A 25,910-nucleotide genomic window follows, 5' to 3' on the forward strand; every position below is an offset into this window, starting at 1 on the left:
AAAGGGTTATTTCTGTTGGAAACAGACATCTTGGTAATACTGGAAATGAAATGTCCTAAATCAGAGCCTAGGAATGCATTATTTCACACACTAGCTACTGAATGATGAATTAATAACAGTATCTCAAATACATCTTCCATCAATATGCTTATTCAGATTCCATCAGCATTTAATTAACATAAATTATATGACATTAGGAGGATTCAGGCAGTCATCAAAAGGAACAGTTCTCTTGTAAGCTACTGAAATTCTTGTGGTTTCTGCAAGGCAGCACTTTTTATTTTTATTTTCCTCTAGAAATTCAGCACAAATCAAATGTTTTCACAGCAAATTTAGAGCTGACATTTTCCTGATTTTCTGAGGATGGGATATTAGATCTCTGGCTTTGTTTCAGGTGTTCTAAGTTTTATGCCAAGGACTAGCACTTGTACAAAGGAAGCATTGGCAGCATCTGACTGCAGAGGGACCTTCAGCAGTCCCTATAACTCCACAGTGAGGTGGAGCATCAGTAAACCACACCAGCCACTTTTCATTTAAGCATCTAAAGCTGAGAGAAAATAGTTATGAGTGTCCTAAAAAGACTGGATGGTTTTTTAAAATCTCATACAAATACAAAGTTCTTGCTGTTGTGCCTTCAGAAGTGTGCAAGGAAAAGCACAGTGAGCCCAGGAATGGGAAAGTTCAGGTGCTGGAAGTGTCAGCCAAGTGACCAGAAAGAACAGCTGTAGTTCCCCCTAGGGCTGAACAGCATCCAAATGCTCCTTTGCACAAAGAAGGGAAGAGTGAAAACACAAGGACGTGCAGGCACCCCATGACAGAAATGGGGATATCCATTTTCCTGTGTGCCTTTCTGGGGCTAAGAGAGGGAGATGCCTGCTTTAACTTACCACAAAGAACTAAAAGCTGGCAGAGTTAAACTAATAAAAAGCTATTTGAGTAAAGTATCACTATAAAAGCTCATTTTGCTGTTGTGTTTTTTTGTGGCTTGTGCTTCTGTTTAATTGTATTCTTTTGTCCTTAAATTTTATTCAGCAAAAAATTAGTCTGCAGAGATGGCACAAAGCAAAATATTTTATCCTGACAGATGTGGTTGTTCTTTAAACTAGGACAGGGGGTTGTCAAGAAGTGTCCAGCTCCCCAGGCTATGACTCCAGGGAGGCAGGTAGTGCAGTGCACCAGCACAGATGCTGCTGTGCAGGCTGGGATGGCAGAGCTCCACGTGCTGCTGGAAGCAGAAACTCTGTAAAAGTTTCCTTGGCATAGTAAAGAGCAGATCCTAGCCCCAGAAATCTTTGGGGAGTTTGAAACAGAGGGCTGACTCTCCTGTGCATCACAGGAAGGAGAAAGAGGGGCAGTATAAATAAATGGATTCAATGCATACTGCAAGTGGTGGGGAAAGGATGAGCCCTGCATTCCATTACACTGTTCTAGTCCATATAATCCTCTCCAAATGGCTCAGTATAAAGCTCAGCATCCAACAGCCCTCCCTGCTATTGCTAGGAGATGCTGTAGAGTGACAGCACTAAGCACCCTCAGTCCTGCAGCAAGCAGCTGCTCCCTCTCCAAAGCATCCACAAGGGACCAGATAGGCAAAGGGAAATAATAACAGCACAAAGTGCTCAGGATTAGGCAGCAAGTCAGTAACTGAAGCAGGAATAAAGCCCATCCCAGGTCCTTCCTGCCCTTGCTGTGTGCAGTGGGCTCCTCACCTGTGCACAGCTCCACTTGGTGCAAGATGCTGTGCTAGGACTCCAGTACTGACAACCACAGCTCCCACAGGCATCATGCAGGTCTGTACAGGCTGGGAAATAAACCAGCCAGCATGGAATAGCATCTTGAGCAGGTCATTTCTTCCCTGAGATGGCAGAGGATGTGTGTGCCCAAGGAGAGATCAGAGAGGCAGCCCTGTTATGGGGACCTGTTTCCAAAGGGTGCCACTTGCACAGCCACACTCAAAGCAGCTGTGGGTATTTGTGGAGCCTCAAAACTCTGGGTTTTCCCCAGAGAAATTGAAGAAAATCACTTGACATGTTTGAGCCTCAGAGCATGGAAAGGGGAACTGCAGGACCATGATTTTTATGTTGCCACTCACTTCTATCCCATTCTTTTTCATATCCATATTTAAGGGCTTAAGAGTTCTTCAAAAACAGTACTAGTGGCCCTTAATCATCCTCCTACCTTAAGATATTATTCAAAACAGTAAAGATGAAACTGTCATCCCTCCTTCACCCCCAGGGCAACAGGTACCAGCTGTATGTTTGTATGACCCACAGGTCTTTGGGCACACCACAAAACACCCCCAGGAGCAGAGGGAACAGCACAGGCACCACCAAGGCTCTGGCATTTTTACAATAATGACTGAGGTTTTCAAAGGGGAAACTAACTGTCCAAATCTGATTCTAGCTCAGTGTGAATTGGACTCCCAAACTCTAGGGTCATTTTTTTAAAACATCCAGATCAGAATTAGCAACAAAAAAATTTGCCTTCTTTATCCCCCCTTTACTTCTGCATTTTCCATTACAGAAGTAGGAAGCAATACTGTACTATAACAAGCAGCCAGAGCTAAGCTGAAACACCTCTCCTGCTATAATCCCTCTCTTTTAGTTGCTCATTTCCTTCCCTCGTGGCATTCTCAAGAGGATTATTAATAATAACTGGGGACAGAGATCTTTTCTGTCTCTAACTTTGTAAGGGGTAAGTTTTCCCTGGAACATATTACTGAAATTTTTTTTTGCCAGACATCCCCCTGCCATGCCCCACTCCTCAGGAGCAATGGTATTTCCAGAAATTAAGTTAGCTCCACTAACTGCATTACACCTTCCACTCCTGACAAACCACCCTCCATTGCCTTAATGTTCCCATTATGTTTGATACATTGCATCACTGTTCATTTATTATGGCATTTTAACTTAGTTCAGGTTATATATCACTGGTGGAGCACTCTGGGATAAAGGGCAATGAACGTTTTAATTGCCTGATAAATTATTAAGGACACTCCTTTAATTGGGTAACGTGGTGTTTACATCTTTGAAGCAAACACTTATGGAATCTGTATGGGTGCAGATTTGTCTAAACACACAGCCAGCAGCCTCTAGCTCCCCTTGAGAATAATAGTTTTATCAGGCTATTAAAATAAACACCACACAGGATAGATTGTACCAGATGCCAGGGGAGATCAGCAGCTGGAACAAAGAGATGAGGCTCCATCAAAGTCAAAAGAGGTGCACTGACTTACATCAGCCAAGGGACTGCTCTGCCACAGCCAATGGATCTCACTCAAAGCCAGGCAAAATAGCAAAATCCTACATTTACCACTGCTTTAGCTAACCTAGTTCATTTGAACTGAAATGGGTCACAGTGTACCCACACAAGGAGTTCAGCAGCAAACCTGACTTCAGAGGGAGCCCAGGGAAAATGCAGCTGGGGATAGAAAGTGCATATTGTGCTAAACAGAGCCTGCTATGGCAGAAACCTGAGCTTCTGGCTGCTTCTGCATGCAGGTCAAAAGTAAAACATCCCCTGGAAGGACACAGCCTAGGCAGCCCCTTCCAGCCCACAGGACAGCTGGGAGGAAGCACAATCCTGCCTGAAACCTCTCTGTTCCCAGCTTTTTCTTCTGTCTGTTCATCCCTGTACTTTGAAACTGGGATTTCTTCAAGTTTTGCCACATCTCTTCTTTCCTGAGCCGTGTGAATGTGAAAGTATTTGTTGCATTCTTTCCAGACAGATGCTATGCTTCTTGCTTATTAAAATAGAGAGAAGGGAGCAGATTGTCTAGGATGAAGCTTTATGCTTCTTAGAAGTGTTGAAGAAATAGGCTTTTTAGGATAAGTTAACATTTCAAAGGTGTTTCATATCTATTTGTTATCAGCTTTTGGTAATACAGAGTTCCTGAGCCCAGTCCCTGCATACAAAATAACACTGTAATGAATTGTGCTTTATTATCTCACTCTGACTTGACCCCTGCAAGTCAAGCTCTGCACAGGTTCAGGGTAAAGAGGTTCCAAGCCTGCAGGGGACAAAGCCACTTTTCTTTCTGTGACTTTGCAGTGGCTCCACTTACAGCTGGCTCTGGAGCAGTCCCCCTGTGATTCTGGGCAGTCCATGCTGGGCTAAGTGGCAAGCAGTGCACAGATCCCATGGGGAGGGTGAAGACAGAGGAAGCAATCCCATAGCATTGCCTGTTTTAGCAATTTGGGTACAGATATCCACTGCTTTCACTGATGGGGCTTGGCACTGGCAGACAGTCTCTGCAAAGGGCAGGTGTGCTTGCACCCATGGGAGATGAGCTGAAGGCAGGCAGCACCACCACCCTGCAGATGCAATAGAGAGCCTCTGCTGGAGTCCTCTGGTGCAGTTTGGGACCTCCTTCTCTCCCCAGAAATGTTTTCACCAGAATTGCAGAGCACTGGGGCACCTGGCTTTCACCTTTCCTAAGGGTTCACTCTCATTCCTCTATGGCCAGAGGACAACAAAGCAGTTTGATAGGAAAATACATGATCACACACATACCTTTACATGCACAACTTCTGTACCTAGACACAGCAGTTTCCCTAAGAAAAGATGACTCTTCAGTCTCCTTTACCTGTCAAGGGATCACTGTGTTTTGTTGGGGTAGGACCCACCCTTGTGCCATGCCACACGACCCTGTCTCACAGCTGGGTTTGGTCCCCACTTCCCACAGCACCTGAGTAAAAACACAGTTCAGCCTTACAGACAAAACAACCCTCTGCCCTTCCAGGAGCTGCTGAGAAAAATGCAGTCACAAACCTACTGCTTACTGTTGGTGAATCTCACAAACAAAGCCAAATTAAGTGAAATCCCAGCTGTTGCCTCCTTACAAAGGCTGAGGTTGAAGCAGTGCATCCAGAAAAACATCCAACTCAATGCTCAGATCTTAGGAAAATCAATCCCTGTGAACATGCACCCAAACAAAAACAAGTGTAGATGGAGAAATTCCTCAGGTTAATGTTTCCAAACAGATCAATGCACAAATGCCTGTGGATTGATTTCCTGGAGCTTCAACTCACGTTAGCTCTTCAGAACAATCCTAATCAGCCCTGGATCTATGAATACAGGACTGGGGCCATTACAGTTTCCTCTCCCACCTTCTCCAATTCTTCTTCTTTTTACTTCCTGCCAGACTCTGGCTGCTTGGGCACCTGCTCCAAAAAAACCCAGAACAGCCCTCCCTGCTCCCTCTCATCCTGTCCTCCACTGGAGGACACCAGGACAGTGGCAGGGACGAGCCTGCAATGTGCACCCAGAAATCTCTCTCTGAACGGCTCCAGGCCCTTCAGGGGAGTCATTTGCAGGATCATGTTTCAGCAGCAAAAGTGAGAACAAGGTGGGGAACAACCTTAGGCAGCCCCACTGAGCCTGCAAGCAGCAGAGCACTCGGGCTCTGCTCCCTTGGCACCTTTGAGAGCTGCTTTGGCAGGGGAGGAGATGCAGCTGTGCCCTGAACACCCCACCTCTGCTGCAGCTCCCAGCAGGAATTCCCAGAGCAAACCCCTCCTGTGGGCAGCCCAGCTGTGCCCTCTCCCAGCTCTGGGCCCAGGGTGGGCACTGGCAGGAGCTGCACCCATTTCTGGAGATCAGCACTTGCATTTGCTGAGCATCCAACATCCCTCGTGGAAATGGACAGATAATGGAGTTTCCAGTCTGATGAACGACATAGGTCAGAGAGGAAAAATTTAGCTGCAGTTGATCCAAAAAGGATGTTTTCCATGTAATTAATAAAATCCACATTTCATTTCAAGTCTGCTTGAAATATTTTAAAATACAGGGTTTTTTTAAACTAAGGGATATTTTAAAATTAGAAAACTATTTCAAAACAGAGTCCAAGAGTTTAATTGAAATTATTAAAACACAAGTATCTTGCGAGCTTTAAATCAGAGCAAGAAACAGTTTTGAAAGTTCTGAAACAGAAAATTCTGCAACCAAAAACATCACTCTCACTTAGGACATTGTTGTGAAAAGTCTGAGCAACATTGAAGCAAAAAATTCCACTGAAAAAATTCCACTTGGAGAGAGTTAGTGACAGCTTCTGCAGCCTGTTGCCCATTCTTTCCCTCCCTGCACATCTTTACAATGAAAACATAGCTAGAAGGGTCAGAAGCAGAAGTGTGTCATCTACACTATCTGCAGGGATTAGAAAACTGGTATGAATTATCCTTTTCATTAATTACTTGATCCTACCTAATCCCCAGTAGATGATGTTGACCTCAATAGACCAAATCTGGGTTTCTTGGCCTACCCAACCCCTTTGCAGTGCTTCCAACTCCCATTGCAGAGACACTTTCAGCTGTGTTACCTCCTGGCTTGCTTCCACTCACTCACAAATTCCATGGCACATCCCCTGTGAGTCCTGCCAGCTGCTCTGGGCAAGCCCCAGCCCTTGTGCACCCCTCAGTGAGCTGGGTGTGTGTGCCACACTGCCCCAAGACATCATAAATCCTCCAGAAAGGACAAGGAAATGTCTGAGCTGTGTGTCACTCTGAAAATTCAGGGAGATTTACATCCTGCTGCATGTAAAGTCCCAGAGAGCCATGGGCTGTTGGACATCCCAGGCCAATCTAACACCAAAAGAAGGGCCTGAAATGCAGCATGGAGGAGGCAGCACTGGCACCAAGCCAGCTCTGAGGGATACCAGGTCTGTGACGTTGGCAAATTGATTTTTAAGCTTAGTGGTTACTTATCTCCAACAGCAAAATTACATTCAATTAGGCTTGCTAAATAATTCGTGGCAATACTTTTGATGTGGCAGGAAGCTCCAGCAGTGAATCACCAGTGTTTCACATCACTGTGCTGAGAGAAACTTGGATTGTTCCTCACACAAAGACATCTTCCATTGTTCCCACCATCCACACCCAGATTCTCCTGGGCCTGGAAGCCTCACTGCCTCCTCACCTAAGGCTGCATTTGAAGGGATAAAAAGCATCTGCAGCCCTGAGGAGAAGGGCTTGGCAGTGTTGGTTGACAAGGAGTTGTACATGACCTGGCAATGATTGTCCCCCTCTGCTCTGCTCTCCTGACACCCCACCTGCAGTGCTCTCCCAGCTCTGGGGTCCCCAACAGGACCAGGAGCTGTTGGAGCGACCCAGGGAGAAGCTCAGAGCTGTTGGAGTGACCCAGGGAGATGCTCAGAGCTGTTGGAGTGACCCAGGGAGATGCTCAGAGCTGTTGGAGTGACCCAGGGAGATGCTCAGAGCTGCTGGAGTGACCCAGGGAGATGCTCAGAGCTGCTGGAGTGACCCAGGGAGATGCTCAGAGCTGCTGGAGTGACCCAGGGAGATGCTCAGAGCTGTTGGAGCGACCCAGGGAGAAGCTCAGAGCTGCTGGAGTGACCCAGGGAGATGCTCAGAGCCCCTCTGCTGGGGACAGTGAGAGATTGGGGTTGCTCAGCCTGGAGAGGAGGAGGCTCTGGGGACACCTCAGAGCCCCTTCCAGTGCCTAAAGGGGCCTGCAAGGGAGTGCACAGGGACTCCCAGCAAGGGAATGGAGACAAGGAACAGGGAGGAACGGTGTTAAAATGAAAGAGAACAGGTTTAGATTGGATATTGGGAAGAAATTCTTGACCCTGAGGAAGGTGAGGCCCTGGCACAGGGTGCCCAGAGAAGCTGTGGATGCCCCATCCCTGGAAGTATCCAAGGCCAGGTTGGATGTAGCTCTGAGCAACCTGGGCTAGTGGAAAGTGTCCCTACCCGTGGCAGGGGTTGGAACAAGATGATCTTTAAGGTCCCTTCCAACCCAAAACATTCTATGATTCTGTGAGACAGAATTGCTTCTATTGTGGTTTTTAGCTTAAAGCAATTTAACCATACATGGAAGCAGGATTTACTGCTGGCTTTTCCTCCAACAATGGATCTCTGCAAATTTTTTGTCATGAAGTGATGCAGAACCACTGCTTAGTCATGCAAATGAAACAAGAATTAACTGTAAAGCATTTTGAGGACCATGAACTTTTTGCCAGAATTCATAGCAAAAGATTTTTACTGTCAATCAAAAGGCACAAACACTTCAAAACTGCCCTTTGTGTGTGTGCATTGTTGGGAGAAGGGCAAACAAGACAGAGTAAACATTTTCTGCAGTCTGCAGGATACACAGGGCATCAAATATTGCTGGAAGGATGAAAAGAATTTTCTGAGAAATCTATGAACAGATACATAGAATTACTACTGCAAGCCGAGAGGGAAGAAAACTTTCCATTCATCACTGAGGCACCCCAACCTTTACCAAATCCATTCTTTTGCTATCTCCTTCACAACAGCAGAGCAGACTTTCAAAGAAAAAGATTTCAGCAAGCAAGCTACAAAAATTCATTCTGTTCTGCTTTGCAGCCTGAATTATGTTTTCTCTTGATGGTCAGACAAACAGTTTTTCTCCCAGGGCAAACCCACTATCCACCACTCCACTGAAGCCTGGTGAGCAATCTCAGGCTTGGCCAAGACAGCTAAAACTTAGCTGGCTGCTGGTCTCAGTAACTTTCTGCTCTGGCATTTGAAATTCTTCTCATTAATTGATTTTTTTAAGACTTGTATTAATACACAGTGAACCTAGAGACACGGGCTGGAGCATGTTGGATTAGAAACTAAGAACCTGCAATTGTGCCTCCTGTTAGCTGGATGGTTTTGTTTATTTCTGCCATCCTGTTTTACACCCTCCCCTGCATGGGACTGTAATTACAGTCACCTGGAAACATGAGCAACAGCAAATCCACTGCCCCCAGTCCTGCATGACAGTTTTATATTGTCTCTCAAATGCAGCCTGGCTCCATGTCTGCTCCCAAAGAATGGGTAATTCCATAAAGATGTGGTACCCCCTCCTCACTACACTTTTTATCTGGAAACACCAGTGCTGGGGCCAGCAGTGCCAGCCTCCAGCTCAGAGCACCCACAGCACTGTGGGTGCCCAGTCAGACTTTCAGGGCACCACACACACACACAGAGAGGTTTAAAAGCCCAGCAGAGGCAGGCAGGGGGAGATCCACTCCACACTGCACGTGCAGCACTTCCCACTCTGAGGTGAAGCATTTTGTACACAGTTTAGCAGGCTGTATATAAAATTTTAACTATCACCTAATCTTAGATATTACTACAGACTTTCACACTGCTGAGGGATCAAAGATGAATGACCATTTTAACCTGTGCTTCCACAACATGAGATATAATGACCAGGTTCTCAGCTGGTATAAACTGCTGCAACTTTATTTTCTCTGCTAGCAATAACAGCCAGTTCACATCATCCAAGGACTTTCTGCAAGGTTAGTATTAGACAAAGCTGGTGCAGGTCTCACCAGACTCTCTAAAATAAAAAAAAAAAAAATATTCTTTTTTTTTTGGGTTTTGCTGAGATCTCCACTGATGCAAAACAACTCAGTGAGATATTGTCTCTGCTGCAAACACTTGAGTTTGTTGACACATAAGATCAGCAATAGATACTTCAAAAGAAGAAATATAAAAAACCCTTCCACCACTTCCAGAGTGAAGCTGGCACAGTGGGACTAATATCCAGTGGTCCTGCACAGGAGCACAAGCACCAGTGCCAGGTACAGGCTGTTCCCAAATTCCTGCTTGTCCCTGTTTGCAGGGTGTGCACCCTGCATGACACAGTGACAGCTTCAACCCAGCCAGGGAAACAAGGTCATTGTCATCCTGATAGCAAGCAAACATTGAAGCTGTGGACTCTCAGCCTCAGGCTGTGGGTGTCTCCATGAGACAAACCCGTGGTGCTCAAGAAATCCCCAGCTGGTTGGGGGTGGCTCAACAATCAGCAGCATCCTCCATAATGAATGAACCTGTTGTACTCTGCACAAAAGCCCCACAGAATTTGATTTATCTCTTGGTCTCCAGTTCAGCCTAGAGCTATAACTGTCTGTGAAAGGCAGAGAGGAATCCAGCTCAAAAAGTTTTGAAAGGGAAAGCCATAAAACAAACCCCACAGGTGTTCTGAGAACCAAGTGTTACCTGGATCTCTGGAGATGGAGCCAGGTGTCTGCAGTGGGGTTCATGCCCTGCACTGAGAGCAGGCAGCACACATCATAAAAGACTGAACATCAGAGATTAAAAGACACATTGCAACAGAACACATGCATTATAAAAGAGTTGGTGAATTACTCAGAGACTGGAAAAGACCAGAAAGGCTGGAGAACACTTGAGCATGATGCCAAAAACCACCAGCCCCTGAAGGGTTCTGCTGGTGTGTGAGTTGAATGGCTGCTCACACCATTAGGACCAAGAGTGGCAGCACTAAGATTCAGCACACAGCATCCACTCTGGACTCAATGAAGAACTGCCCCAGTAAAAACCTGCCAGCTCTGCTGATGTATATTATTTTTATTAGAACAGCCTCTCTGATAACCACATTCATTGGGAATTTTAGCAATTCATCCCTTTGTGAAAACTTCAGCGTATGAATTCAGCACAGACAGATGTGAATGGGAGCTTTGGAAAGACAGCATTATACTGATTCAGAGCTATATTTGTCAGTGGGTGTAGCAAAGAGAAAGGTTTAAAGTAGTTATTTTTCTGCAAAGCACATTTGTGAGTGAAATGGTAAATTACTGAACAGCCTGTGCTACCACCTGAATTTGTATTTAACCTCCCACTAAATCCTAAAGTCAGATGCAACATGGGGACACTGAGGCCATTACCCTCAGTAATTAGTGCTCTTCACATCTTGTCCAAGATCTGCACATATTCCAAATTAGACACAAAACCAAGGAACTTTCCTAATGGCAGCTCAGTGAAGCAGGATCCAGCATCCCTCCTCTGAACTTTCCCACCAAAGCTGGAGGGTCAGGAGACGGCAACGAGTGCCACATCCCTGCCAAGACTTGGTGAGCAAGGGAAGGCAACTGCAATAATTGTCACCTCCCATTTTCTCTCCAATGTGACAGTGCAGAGGCACAAAAGGAGCAGTTTTCCCCAGCTACCCTCCTGGGGCAAAGCAGCCAAACAGTCCCTGGTACTCCCTGTGCATGGAGACCACAGAGTGCCTCCCCATTCCCATTCCACAGCCTGTCCAGGATTTGGCTTTGTGATTCCTGCTTTGCACAAGCACTGGGTGAGCTCCAGCCTGCAGCAAAGCAGGGCTGGAAAAGAAACAGCAAAGAAGTGGCTCTTGCTGGGGTGCAGGACTTCCCAGCTGCCCCTGTCCCAGCCAGCAAAGCTGCTTCTCCAACTCAGACACACAGGGTGCACAAGGCAAGGTGTCAGAGATAATCATGGGGACAAGGTGACACACCTCTCATGCACCCCTCCACGCCACAGGCTGCTCCATCCCCAGGCTGCCCTTGGACAAGGGTGTTTCCAACCTGGGCCATGGCAGCAGCTTTTGGGAATGCCATTCCATGCATGCAGAGTAAAGCAGCAGTTTCCACATCTGCTCATTCAGCAGCCTAAAACCAACAAAAATTTAGGGTCCATGCACAATTTCAGTGTTATCCCCTGGTGCCACAGGAGGAAGCTTTCAGCAGCAAGGTCACACAGAAACTCCCAAGTTTGCCAGGCAACATGATCCCACTCCCATAACAGCCTAACAGGGCTCTCAGAAAAGGAAGCAGCATCTCTTGTTTAAATCTGTGTGCATTTATGAATTTCTCAGCTCTCTGTATATGCTAAAGGTCACATCATACTTTAAAGAGTCAGGAATAGGAAATGCAACAACCTTTGACTTCTGACAGCAAGTTACTCTTTTCATCTTCACAGCAGAGGCATTCACTATGGTGCTGAGGGCCCAAAACCTGCCCAGTCCTCCTGCTAAACCAGGGATATCATTAAATGTAGAGGGATACACTGTTTGTAAGCCATGAGCCATCAGTCTGACTGTTCCCCAGTCTCTACCAAAAGCCACAGGTCAACACCTAGCCCCTCCTTTTCCCTGGACAGGGCTGAGGAGATGAATATGCATGAAACAACAACAAGGTATGCTGAAAAATCAACATTTCAGGCCAGTAAATCCATCCTGTTTAACCTGTGAAGAAACGGGTTTAACCTTGTGATGGTATTAACACAAATCTCACAGTATAGGCAAACAGCAACTTAATTTTAGTGGCATATTTTTATCCCTGGATGGCCAATCTTGCTAAGTGACATGTCTAATCCTCCAGAGGGACAAAGACCAGCAAAACCTGCAGCACGTTGTTATTGCAACAGACAGGTGAGGAAAGTCACCACACAGACCCAAGAGCCCATCCCACACAAGGGGGCACAAACGATGTCAGAGGTAGCAAGTGCCACAGTGCATTTACCCAAAACTCTGATGGAAGAGCAGGAATAAGGACTCACAGACATGCTCTCCTAACAAAAAGTTCATCATGGCCTCTGTAGAAACGAGGTGTCCTTCCCTGCACCAACAAGGGGAGCAGACAGACCAGAATTCTGATTACATTGTACTGGGTTGGACAGGGGTGCTACATCCAACTTCACTCTAATACTTCAAAGTCCTTCAGAGGCATTTTTAAACAAAAGGCTAAAATGCAAATCTCATCTCTTGCCAGCTAGAGGAGAATTTTCCACAGCAGCCTCTGAAACATTAGGCACGTTATTATTAACGTTGTGTGAGAAGTGGACATTAATTAATGCTGAATTGCAAAGAAATTCCAGTAGTATCACATATTTCACTCCTGCTGCTGCAGCAATGAGCTCATTATGAATAAAGAAATTAAAAACATATATCAGAAGGCACAATTAATGGCCTTCTCCTTATTATTAACTGTGAGCAACTTATACCACCAGACTAGAATAAACGAGGAGGAGCGTATCTCAGCTTTTGTTTCGGGATAAGATCACAGCCCAAGGCACATCCTTTGCTGAGAACAAAGTGCTTATCAAGTGACTTCAAAGATACTCACTCTGACCTTGAGCCAAACACTTAATATCTGCCAGCCAGCAGGTTTTCTATCCACAAAACAGTAACAGCAGCTCTTACCTCCTGCAAATTCAAAGTTTAGGGTGCGAGGTCCTCTTTCCTTCTCTGTCCTTGCACAGTGCATTCTATAATGGTTGTGAAGACGCTTAGGACTCCTTCAGCCACAGCAAGGGGACAGTGAAATTACAGCTCAAGGTCACCTGTGTGGTATTTAGGAGCAGCCCTGCTGGAGGAGGAGCTGGAGTAACCAGAAGCACCTGGACACGGTGGCTGACAGCACTGAGAAGTCCAGCAATGGGTAGTGACTGCCAATGAGGGTCAGAGGTGCCAATGAGGGTCAGGTGACTGCCAGAGAGTCAGAGGTGAGCCAAGACCAGCTGAAGTGGGTGAAGCAGATCAAGCAGGATAGGGTCAGTAGATCAAAACTGCTGCCAGGAGCAGAGGTGGCACCTTTCTTGTGAAGGTGTAGGATTGCACCATCATCCTTGGAGAGGAGTGCCAAAGCCACAGCTGCAGGAAGTCACTGATGCTCCAAGGACACCTGAGAGCAGCTCAGCTCCACCAGCAGACCTGGCCCAGGGACACCAGCTCTGCTCCTCAGCATTCCCTGCTCCCAAGACATCTGTCACCTTGCACATTAACCCAGGCTGACACTCAGCCTGGCACAGCTGCAGCTGCAGTGAACCCTCCCTGCAAGTTCCCATGCCAGACACTTATTTCAGTACTTCTTGCTTTCATCCCTCTGCTATTTTCACTATTTCCATCAGTCTTTTTGGCTAGAACTGAACAGTTTGCCTTGACATTATTTCCTTCATTGCTGTGCCCATATCCAATCCGTGTGTCAGTGACAGCAAAATTCCATGAAGCTTAACTAAATCCATGTTTTCTGGTAAATAATAGCAGTGTGCCTCCCTGTTCAAAGAAAATTATGAGAGATTTATTAATGTAGCATCAAATGAATTTCTGTTTTATGTAATTATGCATTGAATTTAAAAAGAGATGTCATGCAGGCAATCTTTAGAGTCATAATAGACAATCTGTAAGAAAGAACAAAGGAAAATAATGTTAATAAAACATTATGCCCTAAGCAAGAAATAGGCTTCATATATCAAACATGAGTAAAGATAGTTATTTGATGTAAAATGGAGGTGTGACCTTGCTGCAGAAGTGTTCATTACCTAACACTGCAACAAGCAAATTAATGGGTTTTGGAATGGTGCAAATAGCAGTAATAATAATAGTCATTTTGGTTTCTGGCATTTGCTTGCTGACAGCCAGATTTAGCAGCAAGTGGTTTGTGTAATATTTTTTTTTTTTATGAAAGGGATTGCAAATAGAATTCCACATAACCTTAAAGACATTACAGAAGCATGTGTTTAGTGCAGGGGTATTGATGAGTAATCAAGGCTTTACAAATGCTGATATGCCAGGCAGTGGAAGCCCAAGAACAAAAGGCTGGCTGCCAGAAGAGGATGTGCTGCCTTCACACAAGGACACAGGTACATGGAGTGCCTTCAAGTATCCTGACATTCCAGTGCCTGCACGGGAAGGTGATGGTTGTGGTTACTATGGAAATTACAATTTCACATGCATTTTGCACCTGATAAATGGTGCTAAACAATTAGTCTGCTGATGCTGTTTGAGGGAACTGCAGCGCTGCTGGGAGGTGCAGGATTGTCAGGTTCAAACATCCTCCTCTCTGCAGAGAGCCCCTTGCTAAGTGATAAGGGTTGTCTGAGTCACCTCCTCCAGTGGGTCCCAGTTCAGTTCTGGCCCTCCTGGGCTGGACTGTGGCTGTCCAGAGCCCTGCTAGCCAAAATGGCACCACCTCAAATTATCAGCAGAAACTTCATCTCCTGCAGCTGCTGGAGAAGGTTTGCCCTTCCCACCCCCTCAGCCTGTCTGCAGAGCACCAGGAGCAGGCCAAGTAAGAATAATGTGCTATTCCAGGTGAAAATTTACTGCAAGAGTGACTGCTGCTCCTGGAGGAGTTGGACAGATAGGGAAAAGCTGATGGCACTGCAGTGATGGAGAGAGCACTGAAGCATGCTGCCCCAGCTGAAGGATGTGCTGCCAAAGGGAGCAGGAAACACTGTACAGGGGGTTTTACCTCATTAAACCTCACAAAACCTAAACTGGGCTTTAGGAGCCACTTGTGACAGAGCAAGTGCTCCGTGTGGACCTGGCAGGATTGCCTTTGTTTTTCAACAAAGATCACAAATAGATTTCCAAAGCTTTGATGTGTTTAAAACAGTGAAGTTACTAGGCAAGTAGGTACAATAAAAGAAACATCACTGCAAATGGAAAACCCCCGAGCATAAATGCCTTTCTAAATGCTATTGGAATTCAAAACTCTGATAATTGCTTTGTAATGTAAGCAATTGCATTATGAGCATGAACACCCCAGCCCATGCATCACCACTTCCAGCTCTGCCTTCAGACATTTCCCCAAAACACACTCTGATTGCATAGGCTTAAATCTGACTCGTGGTGAGTTCATTCAGTGGACAAACCTTGTTCCTCTGTGGTTATCTGTTCAGGACTGGCAGAGGGAGGGAGCCCTGCACTGTGGGGCAAGGCTGGGCACCAGCTCCTGTCCTGGCAGGGCAAAAGAGAATTTCCAGAGGGCACCAAACACTTTCAGGTGTCTAAAGTCATGATTCATTAGAGACCACCAGAACAAAGCAACTTTTCTAACATAGAAAATTTCCCCCCTCTAAGTGAAACAGATTAAAATGGAGAAGGCTGAAAACAAACCTGGCTGCACCTCTGCAAGCTGTTGTTTCTTTCAGACTTGCTCTGAATTTAGCAGCTTCACAGGCTGCATTTAAAATACATTTAGTCTGCCCTGGGTTCTGTGTATTTCTCCTCACCCATCACCACCCAGGCTGATGCTCAGCAGCCCTCCATGGAGCCCAGCTGCCCCACACAGCCTCCCTGCCCCAGGGGCAGCTGCCAGGGCACACACAAGGATCTGCCTTCCTCCCCTCCTCCTCTTCCGTGGCCTAACATACTCAGTAAGTCAAAAAAACCCCCAGCTGCATCAGGGAGGGAATGCAATAAGGAGGGAAATGGCCTGAAGGTGCAGGAAAGGCTGGAATTGGTACATGGAATCAGCAGCTCCCCAAAGCTGGAGTAGGATCTCCATGGTGCTGGGCTATAGGTGACCAACCTATGAGTTTGCTGCTCAAGATTTTCATAGATTTCAGGCTGAAGTCGTGTGGTGGGTGCCTGCTGCTGGGTTTCTGGAGTGAAAGTTTCACAAAATAGCATCACAGTTTGTGAGCAGTGGCCTGGAGAGGAAATGCTGTGTTTTCTCTGTGTTAAGGGCTCTGAAGCATTTAATTGAAAACCTTTAGCCACCTTGTACTTAGGAAGAGGAGCTGGGAATTTGACAGTAGATTTTTGGTGTCAAATGTGCACCTTTTGCTATTCCTGGGGAGAAAAAAAAGGAAAGAAAAACAAGCCAGACTGGCCAAATTGTGACCTATCCAGCCTTGGAAATCCTCAGTAGAGACCTGCTCAAACTTTGGTGCCAAATTCTACAGTCAGTCTTGCTCCCAAATATCCTTACCCACCAGATCCCAATAGGGGAAACTTCCTCTCCCACGTCCTTGTGTTTGGGGACAAAAGCAAAAACTCCTTTTCCCTTTGTCCTTCCAGAAGGGCCATCCCAAGTGCATCCCACAGCTCTGAGCTTCCTGCTGGGTGCTCAGGACTGGGAACATCCCACCAGGTTCCAAGGGCTGCCCTGTCCTCCCACAGATCCCAGCACAACCAGGGATCATGGATCACCCACACCTGGGACAGGAGTCTGTTTTAAGCACCCCTGTACCCATGTCCCAGACCTTTTGGCCATGCTGCAGTTGTTACCACTTCTGAGAGTGCTGCAATTTTCTGTGCTTTCAGTTCCTCAATTACATTGATTATCACATTAAACATTCCTGGTACTACAGGAACAAACTAAAAATAATAAGCTTGTATCTTCCTAATACAAATGAAACCCATTTGTACTACTAAAAGTGTAGCAGGTTCATTGTTTCACAGTAATGAAGCTTTCATCTCAAGAGATTCAATTCACAAAAAATACTTGCCAAGGCTTTGCACGTTTTCTTTTTTTTTTTTCCATTAACAGTCCTTTAAGTTCATATCTTATTCAGCATTAGGCCAACAATTGAAATAAAAGAGGAGACACAGAAAAGCAGAAAAAAACCACCCTCATCTCTGATGGCAGGGACCCCCCATCACCCTCAGCCAGGGTCAGTGCCCACCCAGGCTGAAGGCATTGTGCACCTTCCCCTGCTATAAATAGCTGCAGACACCTTTGTTCCACTTCCCAAAATAGAGACACATTGCAAAGGAGATGGGAAGAGCAGAGCACTGCACATGAGCTCTGTTTTTATATCTACAAATATCAATCTGTAACCAAACCCAGGCAGGGTGGGCAATAGCCCAGCTGAGGAGATGCTGTCTGAGGGAAGCCAAGGGAAGGATGCAGGCACCAGGAGGGGGGTGAGGAACCAGCAGGTTTTGATGCTTTTCCACTTCTCCCCATGACATGGTCCAAGTCACAGCACTGCCATTAAAATATATCACATAAAAGTTGAGATCTGGCTGCTCCAGAGGTCCAGCAAAGGTAAACAGTCCATCTTCAGGTCTGCTCTCTGTCTCCACAGGTCAGGACAGGCTTTGAGGGAGCATCTCCTGCTCAAGAAGAGTTGTGGGGTGTGGGCATGGCACCCAGGCTCTGCTCTGAAGCTCCCCCAGGGGAGATGAGCTCCTGCTACCCCTGGGTAAAACAAAAGTGGTCCTGCTTTTCCCAGTCTGGTGGCTTCTGGTGACAGAATGGCACTGAGTGGCAGTGCTGCTGGACCTGACCTCTCTCCATCCTTCTCTCCATGGGGGGATCCTGGAGGTGAAGCCAGCCAGGACATACCTGCAGTCATCCCTCCCATCAGGGGCTCCATCTGCATCCCTCCCTCCAAGAGGCACAGGCACACAGATCTGATAGCAGCAAAGGATTCCAAGCTTCAGGAAGGAAATTTAAAGGCAGGAGAGAGGTGGAGGAGAGGCTTCCCCTTGTAATTTCCCTTTAACCTGAAACAGCAGCACCTGACCCCCCACAGCAAGGTCTCATCTGCTCATGCCAAGGCTCAGCACCCACAGTGGCAGCAGGAGAGCAGGAAGGGGAAGGATGAGCATCAATCTCCCCTTTTCTTCCTGACTGAGGTGGAAGGCAGGCCTTGCTTATCAGAACTTTGATTATCTAAAAACTCATCCCTTAACCAGAATGAGGTCGTGTTCCTGACATGTTCAATTGCATCGAAAATCAGCTTGAATATATCAGCCCTCATTTATCAGAACCAGTTTATTGTCACTCATATTCCTTGATAAATGTAGGTTTGAGCACTTTTGGCTTTGCTGGTATGGGCAGCACATTTACCCTCAAGTTTTTTCCTGCTAAAATTAAAGACCCTGAATCTAAGCAGGGCTGGATCAGCCTCCCCAGGCAGAGCACTCCAGATGCTGGAACTCTCCTGCTCAGATATTAGAGGTGCCACACCACCTAATGGGAGCACAGATTTGGTGACATCCATGGAGTATGGTCTCCTTGCTGCCTGGAAGAGCCACCACTCCAGCTGCTGGTGCTTCCCAGGGCTGGGCAAGCTTTCACAGTGAGCTCCAAACCCTCCTGCAGGAATGGAAAAACATCTCACGGATTTGGGTGCTTTGTTGCTGTTTGTTGTGATGATTCAGAGGAATTGGTGCCATGGAACATAAGGCAAGTGAGGAAATACAGAGAAGGATGTGGGTTGCCAGTGTGAACCTGCCTTGCTCTTCATCCTCTGCTCACTTCTGCCAGGGGCTGCTGGAAGGGCATTGCAAGAGAAGTCTAGGAGTGATGTGAATTCCTGATTTATCTGGGAAAAAGAACTGGAAGCAGCTTGGTTCCACTCATTTAGAATTTGATGTCCCCTTCACTGCGCTGGTGGGCTCAGTGCCACAGAAAATCCCACCCAGAGCAGGACAGTCCTGCTGGCACAGACTCAGCATTCACAGGGAGCTGGAGCTTTCTGGCTGCAGGTGCACCAGACATGCACAACATGAACAGTCACCTCCAGCCCAAAACCATTCCCTCATGCCTGAGGAACCCCAGGCAAATCTCACCACAGAGCTTTATTGGCCTCCAGCATCCTTCACTCACGCTGGCTTTCTGAGCACAGTTACTCACTATTTCAAACACAGAGTGTTCCTAACCTCACCTTGGACCAACTTTTCCAGCAATACTGATTCCTAGGAAAAAAAATCTTCACTGAGCACCTTCCCTGCAGCTTAAGCAAACACCAAAGCACGGGCAGCACTTTGCTATGTGTGAGGAGGGGGTCAGGCAGCAGGGGCTCGTTACCAGAGCCAGAGGGCAAGCAGGCAGCATCAAACACACCAGGCACACCTCCTGCAGAAAGAGACCCCGTCTCTGAATCCTTGTGCTTGGCAATCAGTCCCACACAAGGCAGAAATCTGGCTTATTAAAGCATGAACTGCTGAGCCCCTCGTTAAATGCCAAGCTCATCTTCTCTTGGGGGATTATTTACCCTGCAGATGGGGTTACTGACCCCAGAGCAGCAAAAAGGATTTCTAGCAGAGATGAGGCAATTGGGGCACATTTGCCATCCGTAGGGTAATACCATGCTCTCTCACAGAGAGGCTGCTTCCCACACACATCAGAAAATATCCAGTAAAGCTTGTGTGCACAAGGCATATGTTTCTGTATAAGGTATCTGTATAGTGTAGCTCCTCTCTCTGCTTTCACTGTGTTTTATCTTTAAATTGGGAGAGCTTTTTAGTAGCAAATCATCAGAGAGGAGCTGCTAGTTACCAAGGAGATTCTCTGATGAATCAGAGACTGACTGGTATAAGACCTAGACAGGCTGTAGCTTCTTAATTTGCGAGACCTTACATTTTAAACAGGAGAAAAAAAAGATCCTCTCACAACTAACTGTGGACCTCCCCAGCAAGAGCTGCTTTTCTTTTTGCCACAGAAGCAAACAGCAAGAGCGCAGCATGGGAAACCGGTGAGCAGCTGAGGACGAGCGGGAGCGCCTCTCTGGACTCAGAAAAGCAAACACCACCCAAGGACAAAGTGGTCCGATGGAGGTGACTGAGGCAGAGGCTGGGAAGCCCCTGATTTCACACCAGCACAGGCGAGGGCACGCGGGGACGAGCGAGCGCTGGAGAAGGAGCCGCACGCCCGCTCCGGCACTGCCCTGACGCTTCGGGAGGCAGAGGGTGCACGGCCAGCCAGGGCTCAGCACAGCACTGGGACTGCCCCAGCCCTGGTCTCCTTTTTCTGCCTGACTCCTGCAGCTTTCTTCCAAGGAGCAGGTGAGAGGGATGAGCTTTGCCAAATGAGAGAGAAGGCACCTACTCCACATTGTGGAAATGGCCATCATGCCCCGGTGGAGTCACGGCAGCCCAGGATGTGCAGGCAGAGTGGATTTCAAGAAGAGTTTTGATAAATGTGGGGAGAACAAGGAGCTTCGTGAAATAAAGTTTGGAGAGAAAAAGCTCAGCTTTTTTTGGGTTGACTTTATTCAGAGGGTCTTCACACCCACTTCCTTCTGACAGCTTGTTTCTGTGTAGTTGCTGAATTCTGGTGCTTTCCTCTATTTAAAAACCAAAAGTAATTAAAACTTCCTGGGAACTGTGAAAGCAGCAAGAAATACTTGGACACATTGAGAGACGAGATATTTGGAAGCCTTCTGCTGGTAGCTAGGCTGTTTTCCCAAAGGTGGCAGCTACAGAAGTTCATAGATGAGAGGGAAAATCTCCCTGTCGCATCCCATTGAAATCTCCATTCTAGGCACTGCTGCTCCACTGCTGCTCAGGTAAACCTGATCCTTGTGGGGGGAAGCTGCTGGATGGGCCAAGCAATTTGGGATGGGGTTGGTGGAAGAACTTAGGCAGTGCTGGGGAGTGGAGAGTAAAGCATGTATCAGAGCACATTCAGGTTTGACTGCTAGGTGCACACTGGAAAGGATTTCCTAGAGTGATTGCATCTGACAAGGGGCTGGCACCAGCCAGGCTTCAGCCCAGGAGTCGAGTGAAGGGCATTTTATTAGTCAAACAGTTTCAAGTGCTGCTCTGAGTTATAAATTACACTTGCTCATCTGAGGAATGAATTCGCTGTTGGTAGCATTTGTGGGCTGGAGCTAGAGGCTTACAGTAATGTCTGACTGATGCATATTGTGGTGTTTCAACTTATTAGTGTACCCTCTGGACCTCATTTGGATAGCAAAATACTCCAGAATGCTGCAATAGAGACTGAAAACAGCATATGGGGTAGGGAAGGGACACAAGAAACACTCCCTGACAGCAAGCTGCTCTCAGAACCACAAAGAAAAACTGTCAGGAAATTCCAGGCTGTGGCTCACAGCCAGGGGGGAACTCACTGTCCATTCCCCTCCTACTTCACACATAGGAGTTCATGCAGCATTCACTGGCAGCACTCCCCAGCTGTGTCAGGCAAGCTAAAGGTGCAGGAGTAACAAATTAAACAGGCTGCCAGCTTTAACACACTTATTGGGGGTTATGATCTTCCTTTTTTTTAGGATGGACTTGAAGTCTTGTATTTGCTTGCATTTAAAACAGAAAAATACTGAGGAAGCTGTAACTGCACACAAACCTCCCACTGACAGAGCACAAACTTCCACACTCTCCCCAGCTTCCAGGCATTGAGCTACACCCCAGCAGTGCCAGTACTCCAGCCCTGGGCTGATTGGGAATATCCATATTCCTCAGAATGCATTCAGAGTTCTTTTGTCTAAATGTGTACAATCAGCAGGAGCTGCTGGAACAGGAGCTGTACTATACACAGTGATTTTAATCCAAGAATAGCAAACAGTCAGGTCAGGGATTTACAAACAGAAAAACTAAGGCAGTGAGCATTTAAATGATGTGGAGAAAAACTTGAAGCTGGATAGAGCAAGTGTCCAGATGGGAACTTAAATCTTCACTTGCACTTTGTAATAGCATAATCTGGAAAGCCTTGGATGTTGCTTGCTGGTGATTTTTGCTGCACAGTGCAGTTGGTCTGAGCACAGGGACTGGCAGTAGCAAAGCCCCTCGTGGTGTGATCCCTGGGCTGGAGCAGTACCTGCACTCTGCCTTTGCTTGTGTATTCTGACTGCAGGAAATGAGTAGGAGATGGACAGTGGTCTGAACAGTGGCTTTGGAGTTAGGTTTGTCACCACAAACATTTGTCTGTTTGTGGTGAATAAGGTCAAGGAAAGAGGAGGGCATTCACAAGGAATGTAAACTGCCAGGTGAAGGGTGGTTTCCTCCTAGCAGTGGGGCTTGGCAGCACATTTGGTCCCTCCTACTAACCTGGTGTGGGAACGAGGAGAGATTTTGTTAGATAGCACTAAAATACAAAGAGACTGAGAGGCAGAGCTTGCTCCAGACCCCCACACATTCTTACATGGTGTTTCTGGGCAATCAGTTATTCTCAGCACACAGAGTGTCTGTTGCTGAGTATGGAGTCCAGGCACTGGGGAAACTTATGAAACAGCCACACAGATTAGCTCTCTGTCATAATCTACTCAGTCCCACTGCAGGAAATCCTGTCTTTCCCTAGGAGGCCCTCACTGCCCCACTAGAAATCCTCTTATTCTCCAGCAGCCCCTTGGCAGGTCAGGGGGGTTTTGCCTCACAGGGATGCCCTGCACCAGCCTCAGTCACTGGGTCCTCACCACTCAAAAAAAGTGGGTAGGTGGATGCCACAAGGTATTTCCCCTGTGTCCCCAGCATGGTGCCCCAGCACTGCCCAACCTCAGGCACCACCCCAGGAGCCCCAAGGCTGCAGGGGGTTGAGTCAGCCAGATTAGGAGCAGCCTAAATCAGGACCAGCCCAGCACCTGCCATGCCCTGGAAGGCAAAGCTGTGTCCTGGCACAGCAGGGAGGTGCAGGATCATTCCTGGCCACCTTCTCTGAATGACCCAGATTGCATCAATGGGCTCTGGAGGGAGCCTGCAGCCAGTGCTCCTCAGATGGGAGCATGGGATTTACAGCATGGGGCCCGAGAGAGACAAGGAGCACAGCCATGGCAAAGGAAAGCAAAAGGTCTCAGCACCCTTCCCACCTTCAAAGCTGGTAATTGCTTCTTGGTTTTTTTTCTGCTTTTGCTTTTAAAGGAGCTGGAGAAGTCACTTCTCTGTGCTGCTTTGCATGCCAGGTGAAAACTGCTGGGAGATCCCAACAGCAAGCACTGAACCTTCCAGGTCCAGTGCCTTTCAGGCTACTGTCCAAAATGCCAGAGGCAACCCAGCAGACTGGAGCATTGCATGCATCCAGAATGGACCAACACCTCTCCCCTTTCCACTTCAGGATCACCTGGTAGGTCAGTGTGCCCTGAGCCAGGTGCAGGATGTTGTGCCAACAGAGGGCAGGGATAGCAAAGAAGTCTCCTGGTTTTTTGCATGCTTGTTCAGAGGCTGCAAACACAGAAGTACTGATTCTTGCAGCACCATGCAGGTGAAGGGCAGCAAAACTGAGTCAGTGAAGGGACCTGCATGAGCTTCCTGAAATAATGCTTGGGGGGACATGCCAGGAGTTCCCACTCCCACTAGAGTGTCCCTTTGGAGCACTGCAGCTCTGCAGTGCCTGTTGGGCTGAACAATCCTTTTGGCTCATGTAATCTACTCTGAATGCAACAAGCATCCTCCCCACGCAGGTGTGAGGCACCAGCACCATTATTCCAGACACACCAGCCACTCAGAGCCACACTGCCTCTCTCTTAATGGAAAAGAGGCATCACAGCAGTTGCTACACCATGGACCATTAACTTACTGCCTGGCAGATTGATCCTAGACTTTAACATGCATTTAACTAGAGGTTTAGAGCAGAGGCATTGCAGTGCAGCTGTAGAAATGCACTTTTACAGGAACAGCTTTAGTGCTGGTTGAACTCAGTGGCAAAGCTGCCTCTGGCTCCTGTGTGACCAGGGACTCACTTCTGAGTGTCCAGGCAAACACTGTCAGGTGCAACATTTGGTTGCCTAACAAGAAATATGAGGCAGTATAGCTTCATTAAGTGTTTCACCAGAAATTAGGCAGAAAATTACTTAAATGTCATTTATGTAAAACTTGCCTAGTGCAGAACTGGATGTGCCCTTCTGAGGCAGCCCCACAGGTGCTGGCAACCCTTGTGCTTCAGGCACACTGATACTCCTTGCTGGGCTCCATCCAGATCAAGTTTGCCTCACTTAGCACAGCACAGGCACATACCTGCCCCTTACTGCCCAACCATCATCTCCCAGCTGCACTCTTGGGGTGTGCAGGGGGGATAAGAGGCCAAATTTCTATAGCATACCTGTCAGTTTAATTACAACTTGCTCAGCAGAGCCTTGCCCATCTCTACCAGAGGTCAGTTGTACCCCTCAGTTGGTAAGCTGGTCTTGCTAACTGGTATGTGTCCAGCAGCAGTTATTTTCTTCCTAGTATCAATGGAGATTTTAAATTGCCTTTAATTGGAGCTTTCAAAGATCCCCTGTTTCTCAGCAATTAGCTTCTCTACTGGGTTTGAGCTGGAGAGTAGCCTTCCACACTAGAAATACAACAAACTGGAAAAAATGTCCATTTTTTATTCTGCTTTAATTCTTAACTCTGTTGTTGATGTGTAGAGGGTGGTGGGGAGATGAAATGCATCCCATATGAAGGAAGCACAAGTGGAAAACCTCAGAAATGCTTTAAGCCAGTCCACATCCTACCCACATGCTTACAGTTTGGTTTATTCTGCTTAAAACTGAATTCTGAATCCTGCTAACAACGCAGTTAATGATCTCTGAGTGAAGGAGCTGTGAGGTTTTGAGGAGCACTGGACCTTTCAGAGGCAGGGGAGCCTGCTGGGAAGCACTCCAGCACTGCCAGACCACCTGATGGGTCTCAGCACTGCAGGCTCCCCTCCAGGGACCAGCAGGTCAGCTCTAGGAAGCAAAGGTCAGTCCTGGGATTTCCTGTCAGCACAAGGTCTTAGTGAGGAAGGAACAGAGCTTTCTCACCTCATCTCCAGCCCTCTCACTTCCCTCTCAGCACATGTCCATCCTTCTGTGTCCCCCAGCTCTGCCATCCTCACTGGATTTCCCACCCAGGCCTTACTCTACCTCCCAGCTGTCCTCAGGCTAAGGCTCTACATCTGACACTACAAATTGCCTTATTCTCACTCTCCTCCCATCCCTCTGCTCTCCACCCCATGGCCTCCTGCCCTCCTGCCTTGCCCCCACACCAGCTCCAGAGCTGGCACAACATTCTTATCTGTGCTCCTGATGGGGTGCTTCCAGCACCTCAAAAAAATCCCTCCAGCCAAATTATCTGAGCCATTTAATACTACATCTCACTGGTACAGGCATTGAACTGCTTAAAACAATTGCATTTCTCACCAGTTACAGATAAAACAGACCCTTTAAATCATTTTTAATCATTAAGATACGGCCTGATGTGCATTACGAGCTTATTAACAGCCCCATAAGTGAAATAGCAGATACAAGACCAAAACCTAAATCATAAGTGTTCTCAGATGCCTGTAGATTAATCATTTCATATTCCATAGGAGTATTCATCAAGACTTTCCATTCTCACAAAGTCTTAAAGCCACAAGACAGCTCTGTTTCCAGTTGCAGCTTTGCCATTCCTACAGGAAGCAGAAAAAGGGAAGGAAGGCACTTGCTTGGCTCCAAATAGAAGTTAATGAAAAATATGGAACAGGATATAAAGTTTTGATTACTCATTATTCTGTTTCACTCCATGAAAAAAACCCCAGTGCCTTGCTGTGTCTATCCTCTACAGCAATTATAGAATTAATACTGCTTTTAAAGTGTTTTTTTCTTCAGTGCTTTCTTGAAAGTACACATCCACTCCTGATCTCATGGGCTCAAACTGTACTGTTGGTATTTTTGAAATTGATTGCAGACTCCTGATCCATAAAAATAAACAACACCATGAGCAAAGCAAGAGCACAGGTGCTGCTGAAAAGTGCAATCACT

The 25,910-nt window shown here is 47.0% G+C and overlaps 1 protein-coding gene across 7 annotated transcripts in view; it reads left to right on the top strand.

The window, feature by feature from the left end:
* Window positions 1-25,910, top strand: part of LOC103815302 (calcium-activated potassium channel subunit beta-2) — a 129,807-nt gene that overhangs the window by 60,791 nt on the left and 43,106 nt on the right. For 3 of the 7 annotated variants that reach the window (XM_009089042.4, XM_018912787.3, XM_050977858.1), the window contains exon 2: window positions 19,914-20,759. The exons of the other annotated variants lie outside the window; for them this stretch is intronic. In XM_009089042.4, the coding sequence (XP_009087290.2) occupies window positions 20,686-20,759 (74 nt within the window). In that variant the 5' untranslated portion in view covers window positions 19,914-20,685. The remainder of the gene's footprint in view (window positions 1-19,913; window positions 20,760-25,910) is intronic. 7 annotated transcript variants of the gene reach the window in all.

This window comes from Serinus canaria, chromosome 9, assembly GCF_022539315.1.
Source record: "Serinus canaria isolate serCan28SL12 chromosome 9, serCan2020, whole genome shotgun sequence".
NCBI classification, from domain to species: Eukaryota; Metazoa; Chordata; class Aves; order Passeriformes; family Fringillidae; genus Serinus; species Serinus canaria.